The 23,422-nt window shown below is 40.1% G+C and overlaps 1 protein-coding gene across 1 annotated transcript in view; it reads right to left on the bottom strand.

Annotated features, from left to right (window-relative positions):
• Nucleotides 1-22,287, bottom strand: part of LOC124864044 (myocardin-related transcription factor B-like) — a 40,069-nt gene extending 17,782 nt beyond the window's left edge. The window contains exons 1-5 of the mRNA XM_047358651.1: nucleotides 21,842-22,287; nucleotides 11,211-11,276; nucleotides 2,803-2,858; nucleotides 2,132-2,207; nucleotides 1,847-2,008 (exon numbers count right to left, since the gene is read on the bottom strand). Coding sequence (XP_047214607.1) covers nucleotides 1,847-2,008; nucleotides 2,132-2,207; nucleotides 2,803-2,858; nucleotides 11,211-11,276; nucleotides 21,842-21,965 — 484 coding nt within the window. The 5' untranslated portion in view covers nucleotides 21,966-22,287. The remainder of the gene's footprint in view (nucleotides 1-1,846; nucleotides 2,009-2,131; nucleotides 2,208-2,802; nucleotides 2,859-11,210; nucleotides 11,277-21,841) is intronic.
• Nucleotides 22,288-23,422: the final 1,135 nt, after the last annotated feature.

Raw genomic sequence — 23,422 nt, forward strand, 5'->3', positions numbered from 1 at the left:
CCTCTCATGGTTTTGGAGAAATAAATTCCTCAAAGTTAGGCAAAAGCATGTGCTGGTTAAGCATTTTGAGGTATGTTGACAAGGTATTTCTCCAAAACTGTACAGTAAAATATAAAATATTTATTATTTTATATAAAACATGAATGTGAAAGTTGTAAAAATGTAATTAATATAAATGTTCTGTAGGTTCCTTTTCTGTTTTCCTTTTATTTTCTCAACCGTTGCCAGGATCAGGGTCCTTTCTGCTCCATTACCGTAATGCCGTCCGACGCTAATCTTTAAGAGAGAGCTAGTGTCGGCTGGGATGACCGCGTATTTCTGACTGTCGGCTCACTTGACCGCAGTTTTCTTCTGTACAAGTCCTGCAGTTCGAAAGGAAGTTCAGAGGCGCGGGGGATCAGAGTCTGCCGCTTTAGTCAGCGCTAACCAATAGGGAAACGTCTTACAGCGTTCGTCTTTAGGCCCCGCCCAGGATGTTCATGTTCCCAGCACTCAAAATTCGTTGAGTTCAACCAAAAACAGAGAGCATCAAAACCAAACCAAAGATTTTTGACATGCGCAAATAAAAGTTTATGTTTTGCAAATAACTTTTTTCTCTTCATGAGAAAAAATGAGTCATTTTAATCAAAAAAAAGTTTTTTCAAATAATTATTTTTCTCCCCAAAATAAAATATTCCATAAAAAAAAAAAAAGGTTACAACTCTGAAAGTTTTGATCACAACTTAATATTTTTTGATTGAGATTAATTTTTGTTTGATTGAATAATATTGAGACAAGTTTACCTCCATACACTTCACTTCATTTTGATTTGACCTTCTTGGTATTCTCAGAGAGCAAACGCTTCCTACTTGTACTCTTCACATAAGAGTTAATCTTGGGCAGTCTTTACTTGATTGTACATGCATAACCTTTCATATCAATGATAGAGAGCCAGCTGTAGCTTCTGTGGTGATATTTTAGGGTTTAGCATCTTGCGATCTTGCGATCTGCTTTCAGGGTGAACTCACTTGGATGGGCAGACGTGGGCATGTTGGCAACTATTTTAAATATTCTATGCAACTATTTTCTGCACAGTGGAAAGGCTAATTTCAAAATTTTTTGTGATCTGATAAAAACCCCTTAACTGAGTCATAAGCTGTTATGCTACAATCTTCTTTCTGAAGACCTTGGATATCTATTTCAATCCTACCCTTATGTTCACTTTCACCTCAAAAGTCAGGAGCACACCAAACTAAATGCCTCAGGTTTAAACAGGACAAGGCTCTTTCAAAATGCTGAATAACAAATTTCTGTTTTGCAATATGCCTTTATATGACGTTTAGCTATTTGAAGTGGAAACAAATCTTCTTGACAAACAAGTTCCCCTTAGGTGTCATACTTCACGAGGTTGTGAAAGTGTTAGGGTTTCTCAGGCATTGCACAGGTAGTGCACAAACATGTAAGTAGAAAGAGTACGGGAAAGAAGAGATCCTGCATTCATGAAAAGATTGCTGGAGAAAAGCATCAAGTGGACTTCCTAGATGTATGATGGAAATCTGAGAAGATCCTGAATCATTTTATTTTCTGGTTTCTTTAAGTTGTAAAGCTAACATAGTTAGCCTAAATAAAATACATCACATTCACTCCCTGGATTTACAAGATTACCTAAAATGTTACACTAAGATTTGATCGCCTTCACTTGCCATTTAGTTGGATACCATTTCCCAATTCATAAATAGTTAGATATTTTTTCAGTATTTGGTGGACAGTTTCTAAAGATATGTTGTTCATTCTGAGCCTTTAAGCACTAAACACTATTTATTTTTGTAATCAAGGCTTGCCTATAAAAAGAATCATTATTGCTTACCTACGATGACCTGTTTGAAGCATGAGTCAATGGGTAGGATATTTTTGTGAATCAGCTCCATGGGTCCTGGTCGGTGGGCAATCTTGTTGTTTAAATCATTCGCAAGGCGAAATTTCTTCTGCTGAAGCTGCTTGGCTTGAAGAAGTGGTTTTGCAGACTTCTCTAGAGAATAGACAAAACAGACAAGGAGATTTTTTAAGAGAAAGAATTGGATCCTAAACTTTAATCAATGTTTTTCAGATTGGCCTGATATAAGGGGAGGTTGGGGTACAATGTGTCACTTACCATCCAAGATGTGCATCCTGATTGCCTCAGGACATTCTGACCCACTCCTATTCTTCCTTTTATGACAATGCACGGTCTGCAAAAGAAATATTACGATTATCTAATTACATAAAAAGCAACACACTGGCTACAAACGTCTGTTGGATCTCCACAGGGTGAGCCAAATTATTTACGGCCATGTATTAAGAATAAGGTGTAATTGAAGTTCATGTGTGTGTGTAAAGTGAGGCACCTCAACACTTTTGGCAAAATAGTGTCCTTAATGATTCAGCTGACAGCTGTTAAATTGTTTTCAATTTATTTCAGCTGTCCACTTACAGCTGTCTACTCTATTACTTTAACAAATCGTCCAATGCTGTATTAGTTTAAATGCTTCACAAATTGGTAACCAAAGGTGCAATTTATATGAATTTGTGTCAAATAGTGTCTCTCCATTTCCATCTTTTAAATGCAGAGAAAGTAACTGTGCTGCAATCGCAGATTTTATGAATAAATTTATTTGGAACCCTTTTGCTCCTCTAATATTATTCATATCCTGAGCTAACCCATATTATGTATAACCCAGAATATTAAAGAGTCTTTGGAACGATTTCACTTCTGACTAAGCCTCTTAAAGACAAAAAGTGAACCCGTTTTAACTTTAGTGACTGCTCTGAGGGTGATGCACTCACCTGTGCTTGTTCCAAGCCCCGTCTCTGCTCGTGGAAGGCAGATGAGCTCTTAAGTGCTGGAAAAATAAAGACATTAACTGAGAGAAAAGCACAGAAGGCATTAACATGGCCATGTGCCTATTTATATACATGAGGAGAGCAAAATAGCTCCAAATGGATCTTTCGTTCAACAGTGAAGTACAAATAGATTTATTGATTGGCACAATTATTGTTCTTTTATAGCCAAAGCTTTGCCTCATTACTATATCGGAATAGTAGATGTCTGCTATCATTCTACATCCTTGTGTACCTTGCACAACAACAGAAGGAAGTACATTGTACTTTGGGAAGTGGTTCTGAGAGCAGCTACAAGAAAAGGGCAGAAATCACTCGAAGTGGAAATCTAATCTAATCTAATTGTTGTTGTTTTCTTGTGGACCATGAGTCTGTTGAATAAAGTAATCAATCAATCAACTAACATAACTAAAGCAGCTAAACTTCTGGAAACTGTGCAGCTTCCACATGTATGTTTGTATGTAAATATACCTGTAGTCATACCAACAATATCTGGTGCAGCCTTGTGTTGGTTGGTATACCTGAACACATGCAGAATGTTGAACTAAGTGACCAATGTAAGGTTCTGTAGCGCAGCTTTAAATAGTGACACCAAACAGAGTGGACTGTCTACATACATTTTTAGCTGACAGGTTATATTACATCTCAGTGCTTGTGAATGAAGTAGAATTTAGACTTTGATTTTATAGCTGAAAGAAACTCATATCTGGTAAACCATTGTCATCAGTACATAATGGCTCACTCTTCGTGAGTGCGTTTATATAAAAAACAAAAAACAAAAAAAATATTGTGTATTATTGTCATATTTTTACAACGTTAGGAATAATTGGGGCTTTTCCGTTTTAAATTAAGACAGTTAGATCATGGTATAGATATTTGCTGAAATCCATGTGTTTTACTCAAGGTTATCATGGCATAAAACTTACACATGGATTATTAAACTTCAGATGGTCTCTCTGCATAAATAGCTAGTATTCATAAAGTCAACATCTAGAAGACGTGTAGTAATATGTCAGCATTGACATTTCAGTTTAGTTTTTTTTTACAATCACCAAATTTCCCAAACATTTTCACTAATTAAGTTTTCAATAATTTTGCAGTGGCTAACCATGAGGTCAGTAGGTCATCAAAGATACTGGTAATGCAATTTCATGGTCTCAGTCAAGCCAAATTTACTGGAGCTCATTGCAGATAAAGTGTTTTTGTCCCAGTCATGTCTCTCTGCCCTGTAGACATGTCCACAGCTATATGATTGGATTAGCAACTCCATAGCAAGACTCCGGGTACCTTCTCAAGCCTCAGTTCACATCACTGCACACTGTCACTCTGGTGTTGCACTCCCTAGAAACATCAGCCCCTCTTAGACCACTCACTCTTTCACAGGGAGAACCTGACTGTCAGTGGTGAGGGTGGAAATGAGTTGTGCACGTGATGGATAGAGCAGCGGGGAGTCAGCTTTTCAAAAATGGAAGAAATAGAAATGCATTCTCGATGTCCGTGGCCGGGTGCTTTGGTGTGGGCTGGCTCACTCCCGGTGGCTGCTTGCCGGGGCCTGGCCCCCTGGGCTCTGTCGGGTCTCTGCTTGGGGGGTGGTGTATCCCGGGGTCTTGGGCCTCTGTGTCCATGGCTGGATCTGCTCGGGCGTGGACGGCTCTCTCTTTCTTCCTTTTCATTTCAGTCTCCGTGTCCGTAACAATTGAAATATTCCCAAAGAAGTTTATAATAAAGTTTCTTTTATAAATATCAAGCAGACCTTTAAAGCATTAGCTGTGATGCTCCGCTTGTGAAAGTAAATCTGTTGGGCAATTTCTTGGCACTCAGGCAACAATTCTGAGCGATACTCTGCCGGACAGGACACGGTAAAAAAAAAGAAAAAAAAAAGAAATAGAAATGCATATGAAGGTTAACCCTAAAACAGAAGGAGGTATGATACACTGAAAAGAGACTGCTGAAAGAAAAAAATAAAAAGACCAGCAGACCAAAGGGAATAAGCAGAGGGAACAACAACGAGGGCTGGGTTTAGGTCAAAGAGAAAAAGACCCCATTATGTGCTTGAGTAAATAATCAACATTGCTGATGTTTAAACTTTGAAGACATCCAGCAGCATCATTGCTCTGGTCTTGATGGTCTTTTAATGTTCACTCTGCTGCTTACTGTCCTCTGTTTTCCCTTGTGTGTGAACTGAAAGCATTTTCTACATTCTACTTTACTGCCCATCCGGTCAGCTGTTTAAACTGTGTAAATGTCACGAAATCCAAAGATCAGAGATATCAGACGCTCTGCTTCTTTCAGAGAGTGAATCTAGTACTTCAGAGAAGATGACATGCAGAAGAAATAAGTACATCTGAAATAACACTCAAAAACACAGGTTGACTTGCATGCTGATTAGCTCAGTCTTGTTCTGTTGTAAGGTTTAATTTAGATCATCAAATGTACCTGCGTGTGAACCATGAGTTGTTTTGCATGTCTATAAACCTTAGCTTTTTTTGTGAGGTGCAAAAATAAGCGAGGGGAAAAGTCACACTCCCAATTCAGTGTGTCATGACAGCTCTACCACGCACTATACAACCTCAAGAATTTAAAGTGCACCAGCAGAAAACCTACAAAATATGGGGTTTATGGCCTGCTCTAATGATGAAAGTCAACATAAAAAAATCCAGTTAGTCCTTTGTCAGTTTAGGACCCAAAAATACCTATTTAAAGGTAGGTAGGTAGGTAGGTAGGTAGGTAGATAGGTAGGTAACTAGGGTAGGGAGGTCCAGCCAGCCAAGAAATGTCCTCATTACTAAATATTCCTCAGTCAACTCCACTCAAATGTGATATCGAGATTAGCTCAAGAACAGTGCATAGAGAGCTTCACATAATGGACCTCCATGGCCAAGCCGCTCCAAGTCTCCAAGCACAATACGAAGCGTTGAATGCTGTTATGTAAAGCCGTAACTGAACCAGTCGGGATGTGTTTTCTGGAGTGCTGGAGTGACAAACCATTCCTCCCCTTCTGCCAATCCAGTTGCCATGAGAAAAGCAATTGCCTGACTGCCTTGTGTCAAGTGTAATGCTTGGTGCAGAGAGGTTTATGTTGTAGGTACTTGACTGGATTGCAAATGCAGACCTTCTAGTCCAATATCAGTGTCTGACATACCAAATTTGCTTCTGGGAGAATGGTAAAAAATTCTTATAAACACAATCCTAAACCTTGTTAAGGCAGACAAGCAAATATTTTTGGCGACAGTGTGAATGTGTATAGATTTTACACGCTGCTTTTTAATCAGTTTCAGTTATTGTTAGTCTGGCATAAGCCATAAATCTCTGATACGTAAATAATCTTATAGAATATGATCAGCTAAAGGACGACACCTCTCTCAGGCCCTATATCAGGTGTTTGCTGGACGTTCTACTTCTTTAAGAGATCACTTTCAGAAACTGTTCATCTACTGTCGTTTTTGGCTTTGAACCTCTGCTTTTTGTCATCTGTTCCTCATATTGAAGCTTAAATTGCACTTTGGCAATATCAAAGTAAGGTACAGGGACCAGACAAAATGAATTACAGAGCAGGTGAAGTCCATGGCAAATAAAGTCTGGAGAACATGTGGCCAAGACCTATTTTAAATCACAAGAACATACAGCTTGTTTGTTACAAAGTATTATGAAGTAAGGTGAAGTAAATTTTAAATCTTGTACAAAGTTCAGGATGGATGCAGATGGACACAGAATGTGGGTAAACTATATCAAAACATGACTGCAAAAAAGAACTTAGGTGGCAAAACTAAAAAAAAGCTATTTGAATAATGTTTTTTGTTGTTTAACCCTGGGGAAGTTTTTTTCTTAATTTTACAAAACAACTGAAACATTTTTATCTGAAAATTAGCTTCTATAGTTAGTTGAATTCAAAACAAAAGCTAAATTCTCCCAAGTAGTGCAACTAGGTTTGACACAAATACTGAGGCTTTGCATAGAAAGAACATAAATATGTTTGCCAATAGAAAGGCATGTGAACAAACCATTGTCATTTCATCTTTGCCAGTTTCCACAATAATGGTGAACAAATGACATGGATAAGAACAGAGACTTTCTCAATCCACTGATGATGAAAACCTTAACTTTTACATTTGTCATTGTTAACAGTAGCAAATTACATTCCATGCATCTCATTTTTAAGCACTCTAACTAATCTAAGCATTATTATTACTTTTGTCTGCCAGCTAAGATAAGAGCCTGCCACATCTACCAAGGAAGAAGTAATCAGCATGTGTTTATACTGCTGAATAGCAGTGAGTTGAATGCAGAGGAACAACTGTAGAAGATAAAGACTGAATTCACCATTCACTCAAATAAATAATGGCAATGGGCTTAAATGAGCAGATGTATGGATAAAAAGGGAGAAAGGATGGCAATAATTATAGTTCAAAGAAGTTCTAAATCTATACAAAATATGCAAGAATATGCATTTGCATTAATGCATGCAGGGAACAGCATATTAATACGTTTTCTAAAGTGCTTTGTAATGAAAATTAATGAAATCGAAAGGTGGGGTTTGCTTCGAACAGAGCTAAAAGCTCTGCAAGCAGCTGAAACATAACATTTTGTGGTTTAACGGGAAATGGAAAATCATCTCACAAACAACGTGAAAGCAGTTTCTGAATATTCATATCCGTAGTTGCTGCAATACTTTTATGTGCCTCGCTTTGAAGACTGAAACTGCTGTCTAGCAGGAGAGAGTGGCCTTGTCTTTACCACAATCCCATTCAGACCAGAAACAGTTGAAGGTAATTCTCACGGTGCTGACTGAAAGAAAAACCTCAACCTGAAGTAAGAGCACCTGGATTACAGTCAGGTACTAAGGTTTTTTTTGCACATTTAACTACTGAGGGAACAGTCTTATCGTGTAAAAAGACTTATTGAATTACCTTAAATATCAGTATGAAATTGATTCATATAATCTTACAATGTAGCATACTGATTATGAATGTTTCTTTTAAATGTTTTTTTCTATTTTATGGTAATTTAACATTAAGTGTACCCTTCCTTTTGCCCCCCACCTTATTGTATTAAGTATAAAGGCCCATATATGCTCAATTTATTCTAAGGTATAGTCACTGCTCTCATGCCTTCAATAAGTTTATTACATCATTATAGTTGTTAAGCAATGTGGCCACTGGAGGGCAGTTCTGAGGTTCCAATTGAGAGGAAAGTTACAGGCAATCACAAACATGGCGACAGTGGAGGAGATCTTGATATTGTGTGTTCTCAGAGAGAGAGATGAAGAGAGACACCGCAATAGACAGAAGTGGTTTGTGTGGTCATCAGATACATCCCAACATGTGGATAAAGAAGTTCTGCTATTTCTGTTATCATTTTTGTCTTTGTTTCTTTATCTATTTGTATGTGAGCTAAACTGCACCACACTGCCCTCACCATTACAGGTAGTAATGTGTGGATACGCGTCCACAAGTTCTCTGATCATGAAATATGTGTGGTTTATGTGCGAATGGTTACCTAATGGTTTGAGAGCAGGGCTAAGCCACAGCCTACCACTCTGGGTCCCTGAATGCTCATGGGCGTCGCACCATGGCAGCCTACTGCTCCCTAAGGGAAGGGTTAAATGCCGAGGACAATTTGAAAGATCAAAATTTAAATTTATTATATTTTTCTACTGCCATACGCATAAAAATAATGCAGAAGATGGATGAATACAATTAGACTTATTAGATGGATTCAATGATCTGCTTGTATCCGTCTAATAAGTGAGATGCTGCTGGAGCTAAAATAGTTTTACACAAGACACAAAACAATGTGTTCTTAATAAGTGCAGATGCTAAGAGAAAAATGCTGTACTATTAGCACTGCAGAATGGCTAACTGTTACAGGAGGTTAGAAAAGCAGCAGTTTGAAGCATTGATGGGATTGTTTATGATCTGTTTATTTATCAATTGTGCCATGAACAATTATTTTCTGTTTTCTATTACTTAAGCAAATGTGCAGTCAATGGGGAATTGGCACCCCAGTAAATTGAGTAGGCGCTACCCACTTTCTGCTCAGAATAAGGAGACTCTATTACATGCTTTGTATAGGAATAGACTGCATTTTATCTGGCTCCAGATACTTAGATGATTTCCTGCATTTTGATTGGTTGGGGGATGGCGGGAAGAGGATATTGCCCAGGGCACTAAGAAGTGGATGAAATGCCATCAATAATCAGATATTTTATGTTGTTAACAGGATTTAAAATCTTTAAAAAGTTTAAGCTCAACATACTCTTCATTCATAACATTCATATGAAGCAAGAAAACAATGCTTGTATTTGTTTAGACCAACCCTGAAAAAACTGTCTATTAGTGTGTCTGTGGTACAGTGAATATCTAAATAAACAAATGGTGTATTAGGAGGAAATATACAGGGGTTGGACAATGAAAGTGAAACACCTGGTTTTAGACCACAATAATTTATTAGTATGGTGTAGGGCCTCCTTTTGCGGCCAATACAGCGTCAATTCGTCTTGGGAATGACTTATACAAGTCCTGCACAGTGGTCAGAGGGATTTTAAGCCATTCTTCTTGCAGGACAGTGGCCAGGTCACTACGTGATACTGGTGGAGGAAAACGTTTCCTGACTCGCTCCTCCAAAACACCCCTAAGTGGCTCAATAATATTTAGATCTGGTGACTGTGCAGGCCATGGGAGATGTTCAACTTCACTTTCATGTCCATCAAACCAATCTTTCACCAGTCTTGCTGTGTGTATTGGTTCATTGTCATCCTGATACACGGCACCGGTTTCAGGATACAATGTTTGAACCATTGGATGCACATGGTCCTCAAGAATGGTTTGGTAGTCCTTGGCAGTGACGCCGCCATCTAGCACAAGTATTGGGCCAAGGGAATGCCATGATATGGCAGCCCAAACCATCACTGATCCACCCCATGTTTCACTCTGGGCATGCAACAGTCTGGGTGGTACGCTTCTTTGGGGCTTCTCCACACCGTAACTCTCCCGGATGTGGTTAAAACAGTAAAGGTGGACTCATCAGAGAACAATACATGTTTCACATTGTCCACAGCCCAAGATTTGCGCTCCTTGCACCATTGAAACCGACGTTTGTCATTGGCATGAGTGACCAAAGGTTTGGCTATAGCAGCCGTGTATATTGACCCTGTGGAGCTCCCGACAGACAGTTCTGGTGGAAACAGGAGAGTTGAGGTGCACATTTAATTCTGCCGTGATTTGGGCAGCCATGGTTTTATGTTTTTTGGATACAATCCGGGTTAGCACCCGAACATCCCTTTCAGACAGCTTCCTCTTGCGTCCACAGTTAATCCTGTTGGATGTGGTTTGTCCTTCTTGGTGGTATGCTGACATTACCCTGGATACCGTGGCTCTTGATACATCACAAAGACTTGCTGTCTTGGTCACAGATGCGCCACCAAGCCGTGCACTAACAATTTGTCCTATTTTGAACTCTGGTATGTCACCCATAATGTTGTCGGCATTTCAATATTTTGAGCAAAACTGTGCTCTTACCCTGCTAATTGAACCTTCACACTCTGCTCTTACTGGTGCAATGTGCAATCAATGAAGACTGGCTACCAGGCTGGTCCAATTTAACCATGAAACCTCCCACACTAAAATGACAGGTGTTTCAGTTTCATTGTCCAACCCTTGTATGTACATATACTATATAACAATGTGTGTTTTATGCTTAATCCAGACTTAGCCCATGAATGTTTGAATTTGTGATGAAATAATTAACTTTATTTTATTTAACGACTAATGTCCAGTTGAGTTACACCATTTCATCTGCCTGGTCAAGATAAGCTATAAAAATGTCTTGTCAGGCATAAATACATAGACTGTATTACAAAAAGACAAAAACAAACACAATAATTACTGTGACACAACTAAAGCTGTACGGAGCTGCATTTATGCAGACTGCAGATATATTTGTGGTAACTTGCCCATCAGCGCTTTGGCTTTAGCAAAGATTTAAATATGAGGGTTTTTTTCTGAACGATAACAATTTCATAATTATCAATTAATAAATTTTGCAAAGGTGAGTCCTTGCTTTTACACATGTTACTCAAAGTAGAGCAACACATGACAATAGTCTAAAACCAAAAAGAAAATTTACTGTAGAAACTGCAACCTCAGCAGTTATTGAGCAGGAGTATGTGAAAACTATATATTTTGGCATGTATTTGGCTATAGTTGGAAAAGGTTCAACTGCAGTCTGAACAGAGTCTGTTATTGCTTGGAAAAATGGTGTCATTACATATATAATACTATCATCTGCATAAAAGTGAACTACACTTGTATCTAGAACAATGCCAACATTATTTATATAAAAAAGATTGAACTTACGAGGCATGACCCCACAGCACAGCAATCCTTCTCTGGCTCTTCTTTGTTGCAGTTTCAGCTGAAGAACTGAACCACAAAAAGAGGATACAAATGTCAGTGCCAGTTTAATGGAATGTATCATTAAACCAGCAGTGCATCATCTATCTTTACCTCGGTTTTCAGACGCACAAAAAACTCAGAAGTAGCATCATTACTCATTAGGTATAAAACTCTAAAACTATAAAAATGTCAATAGCTTTAGAAAGCAACAAGACTTAGGTTGCTGTAAGAGGATTTACCTACTGAGGTATAGCTGCAGTCAACGGTTGTGGTCCTCTTAATGATTGTGTCACACAATACAAAGGGAAGTTGAACACACAGAAGCTTACATTTGGGCTGTTTCCTGTTTCAAGTTTGAGATAAAAAACCAGCACAACAAGTTGTAACACTTGATCTTCACTGACAGTGTGTGAAAAAAAAGAATAAAGGCATCATATTTTAATAGTTTTGGACTTTATTTTATTCATCATATAAATTCTTAAATTTATTCTGAGCCAACGCCATAGTTTCTTTGAGGAAAACAGATCTAACATCCAAGATGACATGAAATTTCGAAGAAGCAGGAAGTGCTTTTCTGCAGATCAACTGTTTGATCTGCAACACTGAGGTGAAACAACGGGGGGTTCATGGAAACAGTTTTACTACTGAGGTCTTTGTCTCACAGTCTGTGGCTCGATATATATCTATCTTTATATATATATATATATATATATATATATATATATATATATATATATATATATATATATATGTGTGTATATATATATAGATATAGATATAGATATAGATATAGATATATACTGTATATACACTGTTCGGAAAAATAAAGGGAACACTCAAATAACACATCCTAGATCTGAATGAATGAAATATTCTCATTGAATACTTTGTTCTGTACAAAGTTGAATGTGCTGACAACAAAATCACACAAAAATCATCAATGGAAATCAAATTTATTAACCAATGGAGGCCTGGATTTGGAGTCACACACAAAATTAAAGTGGAAAAACACACTACAGGCTGATCCAACTTTGATGTAATGTCCTTAAAACAAGTCAAAATGAGGCTCAGTATTGTGTGTGACCTCCACATGTCTGTATGACCTCCCTACAACGCCTGGACATGCTCCTGATGAGACAGCGGATGGTCTCCTGAGGGATCTCCTCCCAGACCTGGACTAAAGCATCTGCCAACTCCTGGACAGTCTGTGGTGCAACGTGAAGTTGGTGGATGGAGTGAGACATGATGTGCCAGATGTGCTCAATCGGATTCAGGTCTGGGGAACGGGCGGGCCAGTCCATAGCTTCAATGTCTTCATCTTGCAGGAACTACTGACACACTCCAGCCACATGAGGTCTAGCATTGTCCTGCATTAGGAGGAACCAGGGCCAACCCCACCAACATATGGTCTCACAAGGGGTCTGAGGATCTCATCTCGGTACCTAATGGCAGTCAAGCTACCTCTGGCGAGCACATGGAGGGCCATGCGTCCCTCCAAAAAAATGCCACCCCACACCATTACTGACCCACTGTCAAACCGGTCATGCTGAAGGATGTTGCAGGCAGCAGATCACTCTCCACGGTGTCTCCAGACTCTGTCACGTCTGTCTCATGTGCTCAGTGTGAACCACTGTGTGCCACTGAAACCTTTAACTGGATTTACTCTTCTACCTCCACTTTGCCCTGTAACACTGTAGATGAGCTGGTAGACAACTTTCATTCTAAAATCTCAGACATTATTGATTCAATTGCTCCAATTAAAATGATGGTCGTTTCTGAGAAGAAAAAGTCTCCACGGAGAAGTACTCCACCAGTCAGAAGACAAAGAAAGGAGTGTCAAAAAGCTGAACGCATGTGGCCAAAGACTAAACTCCAGGTTCACTATAACATCTATAAAGAGAGACTCCACAGATATAACTTACAACTGAAAATGCGAGAGAATCTTTCTTCTCTGAGATCATCAGCAAAAACATTAACAATGCTCATGCATTATTTGCCACGGTCGACAGGTTAACAAACCCTCCTGTAACTGTAGCATATGAAGTCCACTCTACAAGGGCCTGCAACAAATTTGCTTACTTCTTCACTGAAAAAACCCAAATGATCAGAGGCACAGTCAGCACATCCACATCAGGTCCAGTACCAAAGTTGTCTCCAACTAGAACTGATTTTGACAAAGTTTCCCAATTTCACCAAATAAACTATGAAAATTTAGAAGAAATCTTACACCAACTAAGCTCTTCTTCCTGCTATCTCGATGTTTTAACCACAGCTTTCCTTAAGAAAGCTTTGCCTTTTATAACGTCTGATTTAATTCAAATAATAAACACATCCCTTTTGTCAGGTGTTATCTCCTAGGCCCTAAAAACAGCAATTATCAAACAGCTATTGAAAAAGAGCAACAAGCTGCTACCACAGAACTACAGTAATACAGTAAGATTATTGAAAAAGCTTAGGCGATCCTTAATGTTCTTTTCGCTCAATATTGGTGTTCATCTTGGAACTCTGCCATGGAGGCCATTATTGCCAAGTCACTTTTTTATGGTGGACGTATGAACACTGTCCTTAACTGATGCAAGTGAGCCCTGCATTTCTGTGGATGTTGTTGTGGAATCTTTTGTGACCTCTTGGATGAGTAGTTGCTGCCCTCGTGGGGTAATGGTTCTCACTGTGGTACACTGGAGTCCCAAAGCTTTGGAAATGCTTTTATTACCTTTTCAGGACTAATAGATCTCAATTACTTTCTTTCTCATTTGTTCCTGAATTTCTTTGGATCTCACCATGATGTCTAGGTTTTGAGCATCATTTCGTCTACTTCACTTTGTCAGGCAGATCCTATTTAAGTGATTTCTTGATTGAGAACAGGTGTGGCAGTAATCAGGCCTGGGTGTGGCTAGAGAAATTGAACTCAGGTGTGATAAACAACAGTTAAATTATGTTTTAAGAGGGGGGGCAATTACTTTTTGGCTCAGGGGCATTTAGGTTTGGATTGTTTTTCTCCCTAAACAATAAAAAACCTTCATTTAAAAATAGCATTTTGTGTTTACATGTGTTGTCTTTAACTAATATTATAATTAGTTTGATGATCTGAAGTGTGACAAAACAGGAAGGTGGCAAACACTTTTTCACACCACTGTATACAGGTCCTTCTCACAATATTAGCATATTGTGATAAAGTTCATTATTGTCCATAATGTCATGATGAAAATTTAACATTCATATATTTTAGATTCATTGCACATTAACTGAAATATTTCAGGTCTTTTATTGTCTTAATATGGATGATTTTGGCATACAGCTCATGAAAACCCAAAATTCCTATCTCACAAAATTAGCATATTTCATCCGACCAATAAAATAAAAGTGTTTTTAATACAAAAAACGTCAACCTTCAAATAATCATGTACAGTTATGCACTCAATACTTGGTCGGGAATCCTTTTGCAGAAATGACTGCTTCAATGCGGCGTGGCATGGAGGCAATCAACCTGTGGCACTGCTGAGGTCTTATGGAGGCCCAGGATGCTTCGATAGCGGCATTTAGCTCATCCAGAGTGTTGGGTCTTGAGTCTCTCAACGTTCTCTTCACAATATCCCATAGATTCTCTATGGGGTTCAGGTCAGGAGAGTTGGCAGGCCAATTGAGCACAGTGATACCATGGTCAGTAAACCATTTACCAGTGGTTTTGGCACTGTGAGCAGGTGCCAGGTCGTGATGAAAAATGAAATCTTCATCTCCATAAAGCTTTTCAACAGATGGAAGCATGAAGTGCTCCAAAATCTCCTGATAGCTAGCTGCATTGACCCTGCCCTTGATAAAACACAGTGGACCAACACCAGCAGCTGACACGGCACCCCAGACCATCACTGACTGTGGGTACTTGACACTGGACTTCTGGCATTTTGGCATTTCCTTCTCCCCAGTCTTCCTCCAGACTCTGGCACCTTGATTTCCGAATGACATGCAGAATTTGCTTTCATTCGAAAAAAGTACTTTGGACCACTGAGCAACAGTCCAGTGCTGCTTCTCTGTAGCCCAGGTCAGGCGCTTCTGCCGCTGTTTCTGGTTCAAAAGTGGCTTGACCTGGGGAATGCGGCACCTGTAGCCCATTTCCTGCACACGCCTGTGCACGGTGGCTCTGGATGTTTCTACTCCAGACTCAGTCCACTGCTTCCGCAGGTCCCCCAAGGTCTGGAATCGGCCCTTCTCCACAATCTTCCTCAGGGCCCGGTCACCTCTTCTCGTTGTGCAGCGTTTTCTGCCACACTTTTTCCTTCCCACAGACTTCCCACTGAGGTGCCTTGATACAGCACTCTGGGAACAGCCTATTCGTTCAGAAATGTCTTTCTGTGTCTTACCCTCTTGCTTGAGGGTGTCAATAGTGGCTTTCTGGACAGCAGTCAGGTTGGCAGTCTTACCCATGATTGGGGTTTTGAGTGATGAACCAGGCTGGGAGTTTTAAAGGCCTCAGGAATCTTTTGAATCAATTTTGGGTTTTCATGAGCTGTATGCCAAAATCATCCGTATTAAGACAATAAAAGACCTGAAATATTTCAGTTAGTGTGCAATGAATCTAAAATATATGAATGTTAAATTTTCATCATTACATTATGGAAAATAATGAACTTTATCACAATATGCTAATATTTTGAGAAGGACCTGTATATATTCTGGACTGCAGTCACTTTAACATAAATCACGTGGGATCACCTAATCAGTAGCCATCAACTCTGCCTTGAGTGAGAATCAAACAGTTTAAACTTCAACACACTTTATAAGCCCCATTGGCACACTTCCCTTTTCAATGTATGTAAGAAGTGCTGTAAAAAAGTATTTTTCCCCTTTAGATATCTTCTTCTTTTTTTTGCTTTGTTGTCACACTTAGAAGTTTCAGATCATCAAACTAATATTAACTAGTTAAAACACAAAAGCTTTCCAACCCTGCTTGGCCTTTTGTGAAAAAGTAATCCAGTGTTGTTAAATCATCAATAAACTGTGATTAACCACATTATTTGGAAAAGTGAGTTCAGTATTACTAACCCTCTGACAACATGAAGTGGCCTAAAAGACCTGGAAAAGCAACACATCATTCCCTGATCTTGAGAAATTCAGAAACAGATGAGAAACAAATTCACTGACATCAATTGGGTAAAAGGCAACAGGGCCGATTCTGGGTATTAGGACTCCACCAATCCACAGTGTTAGAGAATATTTTCATTGATGAAACCATGAAGTTTGCGTGATACCCAGCCTTTTTTTACTTCTGTACACCCTAAGCCATTTTGTTATACCAGGGGTACCCCCTCAGTCAAAAGTCTTAGCAAAAATAGAATTGAATATTAGAAATAGAATATTAAATAAAAATCATTTTATTTCATCTCCTTAACTTGAACATTTCTTCTTAGGCGGTTCTTAGGCGTTTTATTCTTTTCAGCTTAAATTAAACATATAGACAACTCTAGCACAGTGAAAGTGAGTAAGTACTCGTACTCATCATTTTCCACTTCATCCAGGACCAGGTGGCGGGGTCAGCAGACTCAGTAGAGATACCCAGACATCCCTCTCTCCAGACACCTCTTCCATCTCCTCCGGGGGGAGCCCAAGGTGTTCCCAGGCCAGCCGAGAGACATAGTCCCTCCAACGTGTCCTTGTCCATCCCCTGGGCCTCCTCCCGATGGGACCTGCCTGAAACACCTCCCGAGGAAGGCGTCCAGGAGGCATCCGGTAATAGATGCCCTAGCCACCTCAACTGGCTCCTCTCGATGTGGAGGAGCAGCGGCTCTACTCTGAGCCCCTCCCGGAAGTCCGAGCTCCTCACCCTATCTCTAAGGGAGTGCCCGGCCACCCACGGAGGAAGCTCATTTCAGCCACTTGTAGCCGGGATCTTGTTCTTTCGGTCATGACCCAAAGTTCATGGCCATAGGTGAGGGTAGGAACGTAGACCGACCAGTAAATTGAGAGCTTCACTTTTCAAACAGACCGGCACCACAACGGACTGGCACAGCGTCCCCATTACTGTTAGAGCTGCATCGATCCGTCTGTCGATCTCCTGCTCCATTCTTCCCTCACTCGTGAACAGAAACCCAAGATACTTAAACTCCTCCAATTGAGGCAGGAACTCCCCTCCAACCTGAAGAGGACAAGCCACCCTTTTCCCATCGGGAACCATGGCCTCGGACTTGGAGGAGCTGATCTTCATCCCAGCCGCTTCGCGAACCGCCACAGCGCATGCTGTATGTCTTGGCTATAGGGGATCAGCAAGACCACGTCATCCGCAAAAAGAAGAGATGAAATCCACTGCTCCCCAAACCAGACCTCCTCCGGCCCTTGGCTGCGCTTAGAAATCCTGTCCATAAAAGTTTTGAACAGGACCGGTGACAAAGGGCCGCCCTGCCGGAGTCCAACATGCCCTGGGAACAGGTCCTGCTCCACTTGTAGAGAGACCGGATGGCCCCTAATAAAGGGTCCCTGACTCGGTACTCCTGGAGCACCCCCCACAGGGCACCACGAGGGACGTAGTGAAATGCCTTCTCCAGGTCCACAAAACACATGTGGACCAGTTGGGCAAACTCCCATGAACCCTCTAGCACCCTGCAGAGGGTATAGAGCTGGTCCAGTATTCCGTATTGCGAAAACCACACTGCTCCTCCTGAAGCCAAGGTTCAACTATTGGCCGGACTCTCCTCTCCAATACCCTGGCATAGCCCTTACCAGGGAGGCTGAGGAGTGTGATCCCCCTGTAGTTGGAATACACCCTCCGATCACCCTTCTTATGAAGGGGGACCACCACCCCAGTTGGCCAGTCCAGAGGCACTGTCCCCAGTGACTAAGTAATCTATATAAATATAAAATCAACATAAAAAATAAACCTGCCTTTGTTTAAACAAAAACTGGAGTTCTTTTGAATAAGTAAACAGACATTTGAACTTAAAAAATCAGGAACAAAAAACTTAAAATATAATATTCAGGCTAACTACATTTGTTTTACTTTGTTTTCATCATTTAAGTGAGCTTAAATGAGACACCTGAGCTTGCTTGTCTTTAATAAGCTTTGATAGATCTGGAGGCAGAGTGGAAACAGCTGTTATTTTCTCTCTCTGCCTCTCCCGGTGCAGATGCAGGTGAACAGCGATGATACCCCCTGCTCTAGTTTTTCCCATCTGTAGATGTTTTATTGGTTTACTGTCCAACTGGTCCCAATAAAGCATCACATATCCAGGAGTTATTTCAATAACTGATGATGTTTACCCATTATCTCGGAAATACAATATTAAAATGTATCCAGGTACCCCTTGCAATGTGCCTCTGTACCACTAAGGGTACGAATACCCCTGGTTGTGAGTTTCATTTGCCTCAAATCTGGAAATGCTCTCAATCCTAACCTCATTTTGTTCCAGTTGCACATCAGAAAACCACTTGAAATATGCTTAATGATCAGGCTATTTTCCATCGGCAAAACAAGCTAATAATCATTTGCTCCACATTTTATGCATTAAAACACTGTAGCAACACCTTTATTAACAGAAGCTGTGTGTGATTGAATTAATAAGATACAAACTGTAAGAACGTCAGAGCGAGCTGTTAGTAAATTCAGCTTTTTTTATGTTTTAGTAGTAGCAGCCATGTTGGATTTTAAGGTTGCTGTTGCCAAGAGGCCTTGAGCTTTCCAAGCTGAGATTCCAGTTCTCTTTATTTGCCAAACTTACTAATTCTGCTGTCTAGATAAAATACAACACTGCATAGCTGTAACAACAATAACGTTGTTTATTAAATCTAGAAACCTTTTATGAAATCATCCAGAATTGTGCTATCAAGGCAGAAAGTAATGAAAACAGTAACGGGTCCATTTGCAGTAAAAGAACCTGTTATTGGGCTGTAGGGCCATGAAAGTCACACTTTTTGTGCATAATTGTGCATAAGTATAAATTCAAATCTTTTCAGCTCTCTTTCGCTACTTTTCCATCCTCAAATCCTCATTCTTTATCTTTTGTTTATCACTGTGTAAACTGTTAAAGCACATATGTCTTCTTTCTCTAATAGACTACTCTTTTATTTTTTTTTACCTTTGTTTTAATAAAATGTACCTGTCCTCATCCACCTTTGTGTTAATCTTTACTTAAATCATGCCTTTGGTTTTAAAAATCATTCTTGTTTTTTATGTAAAGATGCACTATTCGGATGTTTAAGAATAGCCTGAATTGAGCTGCAGACACCCTCTATGTGTGTCGTTCAGAAGTCTCAGATACAAAACACGCAGGATAGTTCTGTGTTTCCGCCTTGGCAGCGAGAGGGATTGAGCTGGCTCCTGCAGACAAACATGAGCAGACTAACAACACAAGCACCGTCGCACAAGCCCCATTTCAAGCATGTCCAATGTTTGCAAGTACGCACACAAGCAACCACAGACGCAATCATGACATATGTGCTGTATAGGAAACCTGCACACATTTAAAACTGTTGTTTGGAAGGTACATGATTTGTGCTCAGAGATGACAGGAACGTGATGCAACGTGCTGATACTGAATCTATTTTGGGAACATGTGCTCATTGCTGAAATGTCACTATGCAGCACAGAACGTGCTTCTGCTCAACAGTTACAGCAATTTAAGTTCAACACCATAATTAAGAGTGTACAAATTCTGAACATTTTACGTATCTGTAAGTTTTTCCTGTTAGGTGTCGCTTGAGGTGTAAATTTGACCAACATGCTTATTTTAGCTTTAGAGAAACAAGGAAAATTTAAAGTCTGGAACCTCTTAACATTTTGTCATGTTATAGCCAAAACCTTCAATGCATTTTATTAGGGTTTTATGTGACAAACCAACACAATGTTGTGCTACATTGTTAAGTGGAAAGAAATGCATATCTGAAAAGTGTGGCATATTTATTCAGCCAACCTAAATTTATACTGCACAGAACCACCCTTAGCTGCAGTTACAGCTGCAGTCCTGTCAGAGTATCTCTCTACCAGCATTACAGACAACTTTTGTGCGTTCTTTGCAAAATGCCTTAAATTCAGTCAAATTGTATGGAGATCATCTGTGAATTTTTCCAGTCCCGCCACAGATTGTACTTTGATTGAAACAATTCAATTGTAGCTCTGGCAGTAAGTGTGACCATCTTACTCTGACAGGTTGAAGAAAATCATCCCCACAGCAGGATGCTGCTGCCACCATGCTCCACTGTAGGGGTGGTTTGTTCAGGCTTCTGTACAATGCTTTCTGCAACAAATAGTGTTTTCATGTTATTTCAATTCTTATCTCAACTGACCAAAACACCGCCTTCCACCTGTTCAATGTTTCCCCTGCATGGCTTTTGTCAAACTGCAAACAGGACTCTTAACACACTTTTCCTTCTTGCCAGTCCTCCACAAACACCAGATTTGTAATCTCAGTATAAATCCAGCGGTTCAGTGAAGGCCTCAGAGGTTTGTTAGAGAACATTAGCGAGCAAACAGCATCATGAAGACCAAGAAACATACCAGGCAGGTCAGGGATTAAGTTGTAGAAAAGTTTCAAGCCGGGTTTGGTTCGAAAGCAAGCTCTGAATATTTAATGAAAATCAACCAATAACAGGGAAATATAAAGAGTATAGCAAAGCTATATGCTATATGGCAAATATCCAAAGCTTTCTTGCCTTTATACAAAATAATAAGTGTGGTGGAAAAGTAACACTTCACATCATCCTAAATGCACTATTCCCATTGTATAACATAGTAATGGCTGCAACATGCTGTGGGAATGGTTTTCTTAAATAAGGACATAGAAGTTGGTTTGACTAGATGTGAAGATGGATGGATGGATTGCAATATGGATGGAGCTAAATACAGTGCAATCCTGGAAGAAAACCTGGTAGAAGCTACAAAAGACCAGAGACTTGGACAAGGGTTCACCTGCCTGCAGGACAACACTAAACATACAGTCAGAGCTAAAATTAAATGGCTTTTATCAAAATATATTCCTGTGATATAATGGCCCATTCAAAGTCCAAACTTAAAACTAATTAAGAATCTGTGGCATAACTTGACAACCAATGTTCAGAGATCCTCTCTATCCAATCTGACTCAGCTATTTTGTAAAGAACAAAAAAAAAAGTTTTAAAAGACTTGAAGCTGCAATTGTAGCGAAAGGTCATTCTACAAAATATGGACCAAGAGGGGTTATATACAACTGTTGTGCATAAATTTGTGTTGATCTATTTCACAGAATCCCTATAAAATACACTTAGGATTGTGGTTATGAAGTGACAAAATGGGAAAAGTTCCCTGGGTTTGAATGTCAAAGCACTGACTGTAACTGTGCTGTTGCAGTTGCAGCACAGGTTGATGGGGTCGTGTACTGATGCCAAAGTGTGCAGCATTCAGGCTGGCTGAGGCCTAACTGTAACCCAGCCACATGTAAGTCATCTGATCCACTGATCACCTCAGCTCAGAAAATAAACTTGGAAGGCAGCTCTGCTGTGAGCAGCTACTCAAGATAAACGTTGGCTATTAGCTCCATATTGGTGTAAAAGAACATGCAGTCCCATTAAATAAATAACATATATTGTGCTTTTGTGGTGCAGGTTGCAGTGACAAACAACAAACCTCCTACCTTTTCTGAGGCTCAAACAGGCCCGGCGCTCTAACGCAAATCTTATGGCTCTCTCATCCATGTTGCTGCTGATTGGATGAGGGCTGAAAGGGGCATGGTTGATGCCACGCAGGTGCTCTAGCATGGTGGGCACAATTAAACTAAACTCCACTCAGAGTGCATCACCCCACAAAAGCATGAGATCAGGAAGCTGCTTGGTTCAGGTGCTGGGTGATGCAGCTATCACATGTCTTTAGTGCAAAGGAATCCTCTTACAAAGTTAAGCTGCAAGTCACCATAGCTCTGAGGGAGAATGAAAGAAAATCCTGCAGACTGAAGAAAAAAAAACTAAAAAGACGTGCTCTGGGAACCTTCACCAATCAAAGGTGGTCAAAAATTATTTCCATCCACTTTGTTAAATAAATCAATCAGAACTTGTTTTAAACCACAGCGGAGCTTCAGAAGAGCTTCGCCTGTTGTTGCAAGGCTGACTGAGGCGTATGTGTGCCTTCATGTGTGTCAAATGTCGGCAAATGTGTGATCAGGCAGCCTGTCACAGCTGTTGCTTTACTCAGTCCTTCAGCCAGTGACAGACACAAACAGGCGCACAACGTGGCCATGTGCACGCATGCACACGTTCAAGCACACACGACAAATTCCTCTCACTTAGCACCTCTGATCCAGGATCAGTGTGGTGTCAGTGCTTTTCACCTGTACGGGAGTTTTGCTGCTGTCATTTTCTTTAAGCCCTAAAATCACTCTCCACGCAGACACACTGTAACTGTGTGTCAATGTTCCCTTTCCCTGTTTTCTCCTCACTTTTCTGTTAACAGTGATTACTGTCAGTTTAGACCCAGGATCATGTTTGATCAACCCAGTGGAAGAAGGACCAAACCATTTGTTTAATGGTGTTGCTGTTACTTTGCAGAACCCTCTTTCTCTTTCAGAGTATGTATCTACCAGCTTTGGACCTTTCATCTAAAGAATGAAATTCTTGCTGTTTTTTTTTTTTTTTTGCAAAATAGCTCAAGCTCAGTCAGATTGGATGAAGAGCATGTCTGAACCTACATTTTCAAGTCATACCAATTACAATTAGGTCTGGACTTTGACTGGGCCATTCTACCACATAGAATATGCTTTAATATAACTTTTCCATTGTAGCTCTGTGTGTACAATTAGGATGGTGGTCCTGGAAGATGGACCTACAGCATGATGCTGCCACCCCCATGTTTAACAGGATGATGTAGTGTTACCTTTTCCACCACAGTGTTTTCCATGTAGACCTACAATATTTAAATGTTTATCTTATGAAACTATTTTCTATATTGGGTTTCTTCCTTCTGCTCCTCCATAAAGGTTTGTTTGTGAGGTGTAGAACTGATGGTTTCACCTGAGCTGTGGAGCTTAGTTGGATGGCCATGTCTTGGTAGGTGCAGATTTTCCATACTCTTTCCATTGTTACTGATTGATTTCCATGAGACATTCAGAGATTCTAATTCAACCCAGCTTTAAACTTCTCCACATATTTCTCCCTGACCTGTCTGCTGTGTGCCTTGGTCTTCATGATGCTGTTTGTTCTTCAATGTTCTCTTACAAATGTCT

This window comes from Girardinichthys multiradiatus, chromosome Y (assembly GCF_021462225.1).
Source record: "Girardinichthys multiradiatus isolate DD_20200921_A chromosome Y, DD_fGirMul_XY1, whole genome shotgun sequence".
In the NCBI taxonomy this organism is placed as follows: domain Eukaryota; kingdom Metazoa; phylum Chordata; class Actinopteri; order Cyprinodontiformes; family Goodeidae; genus Girardinichthys; species Girardinichthys multiradiatus.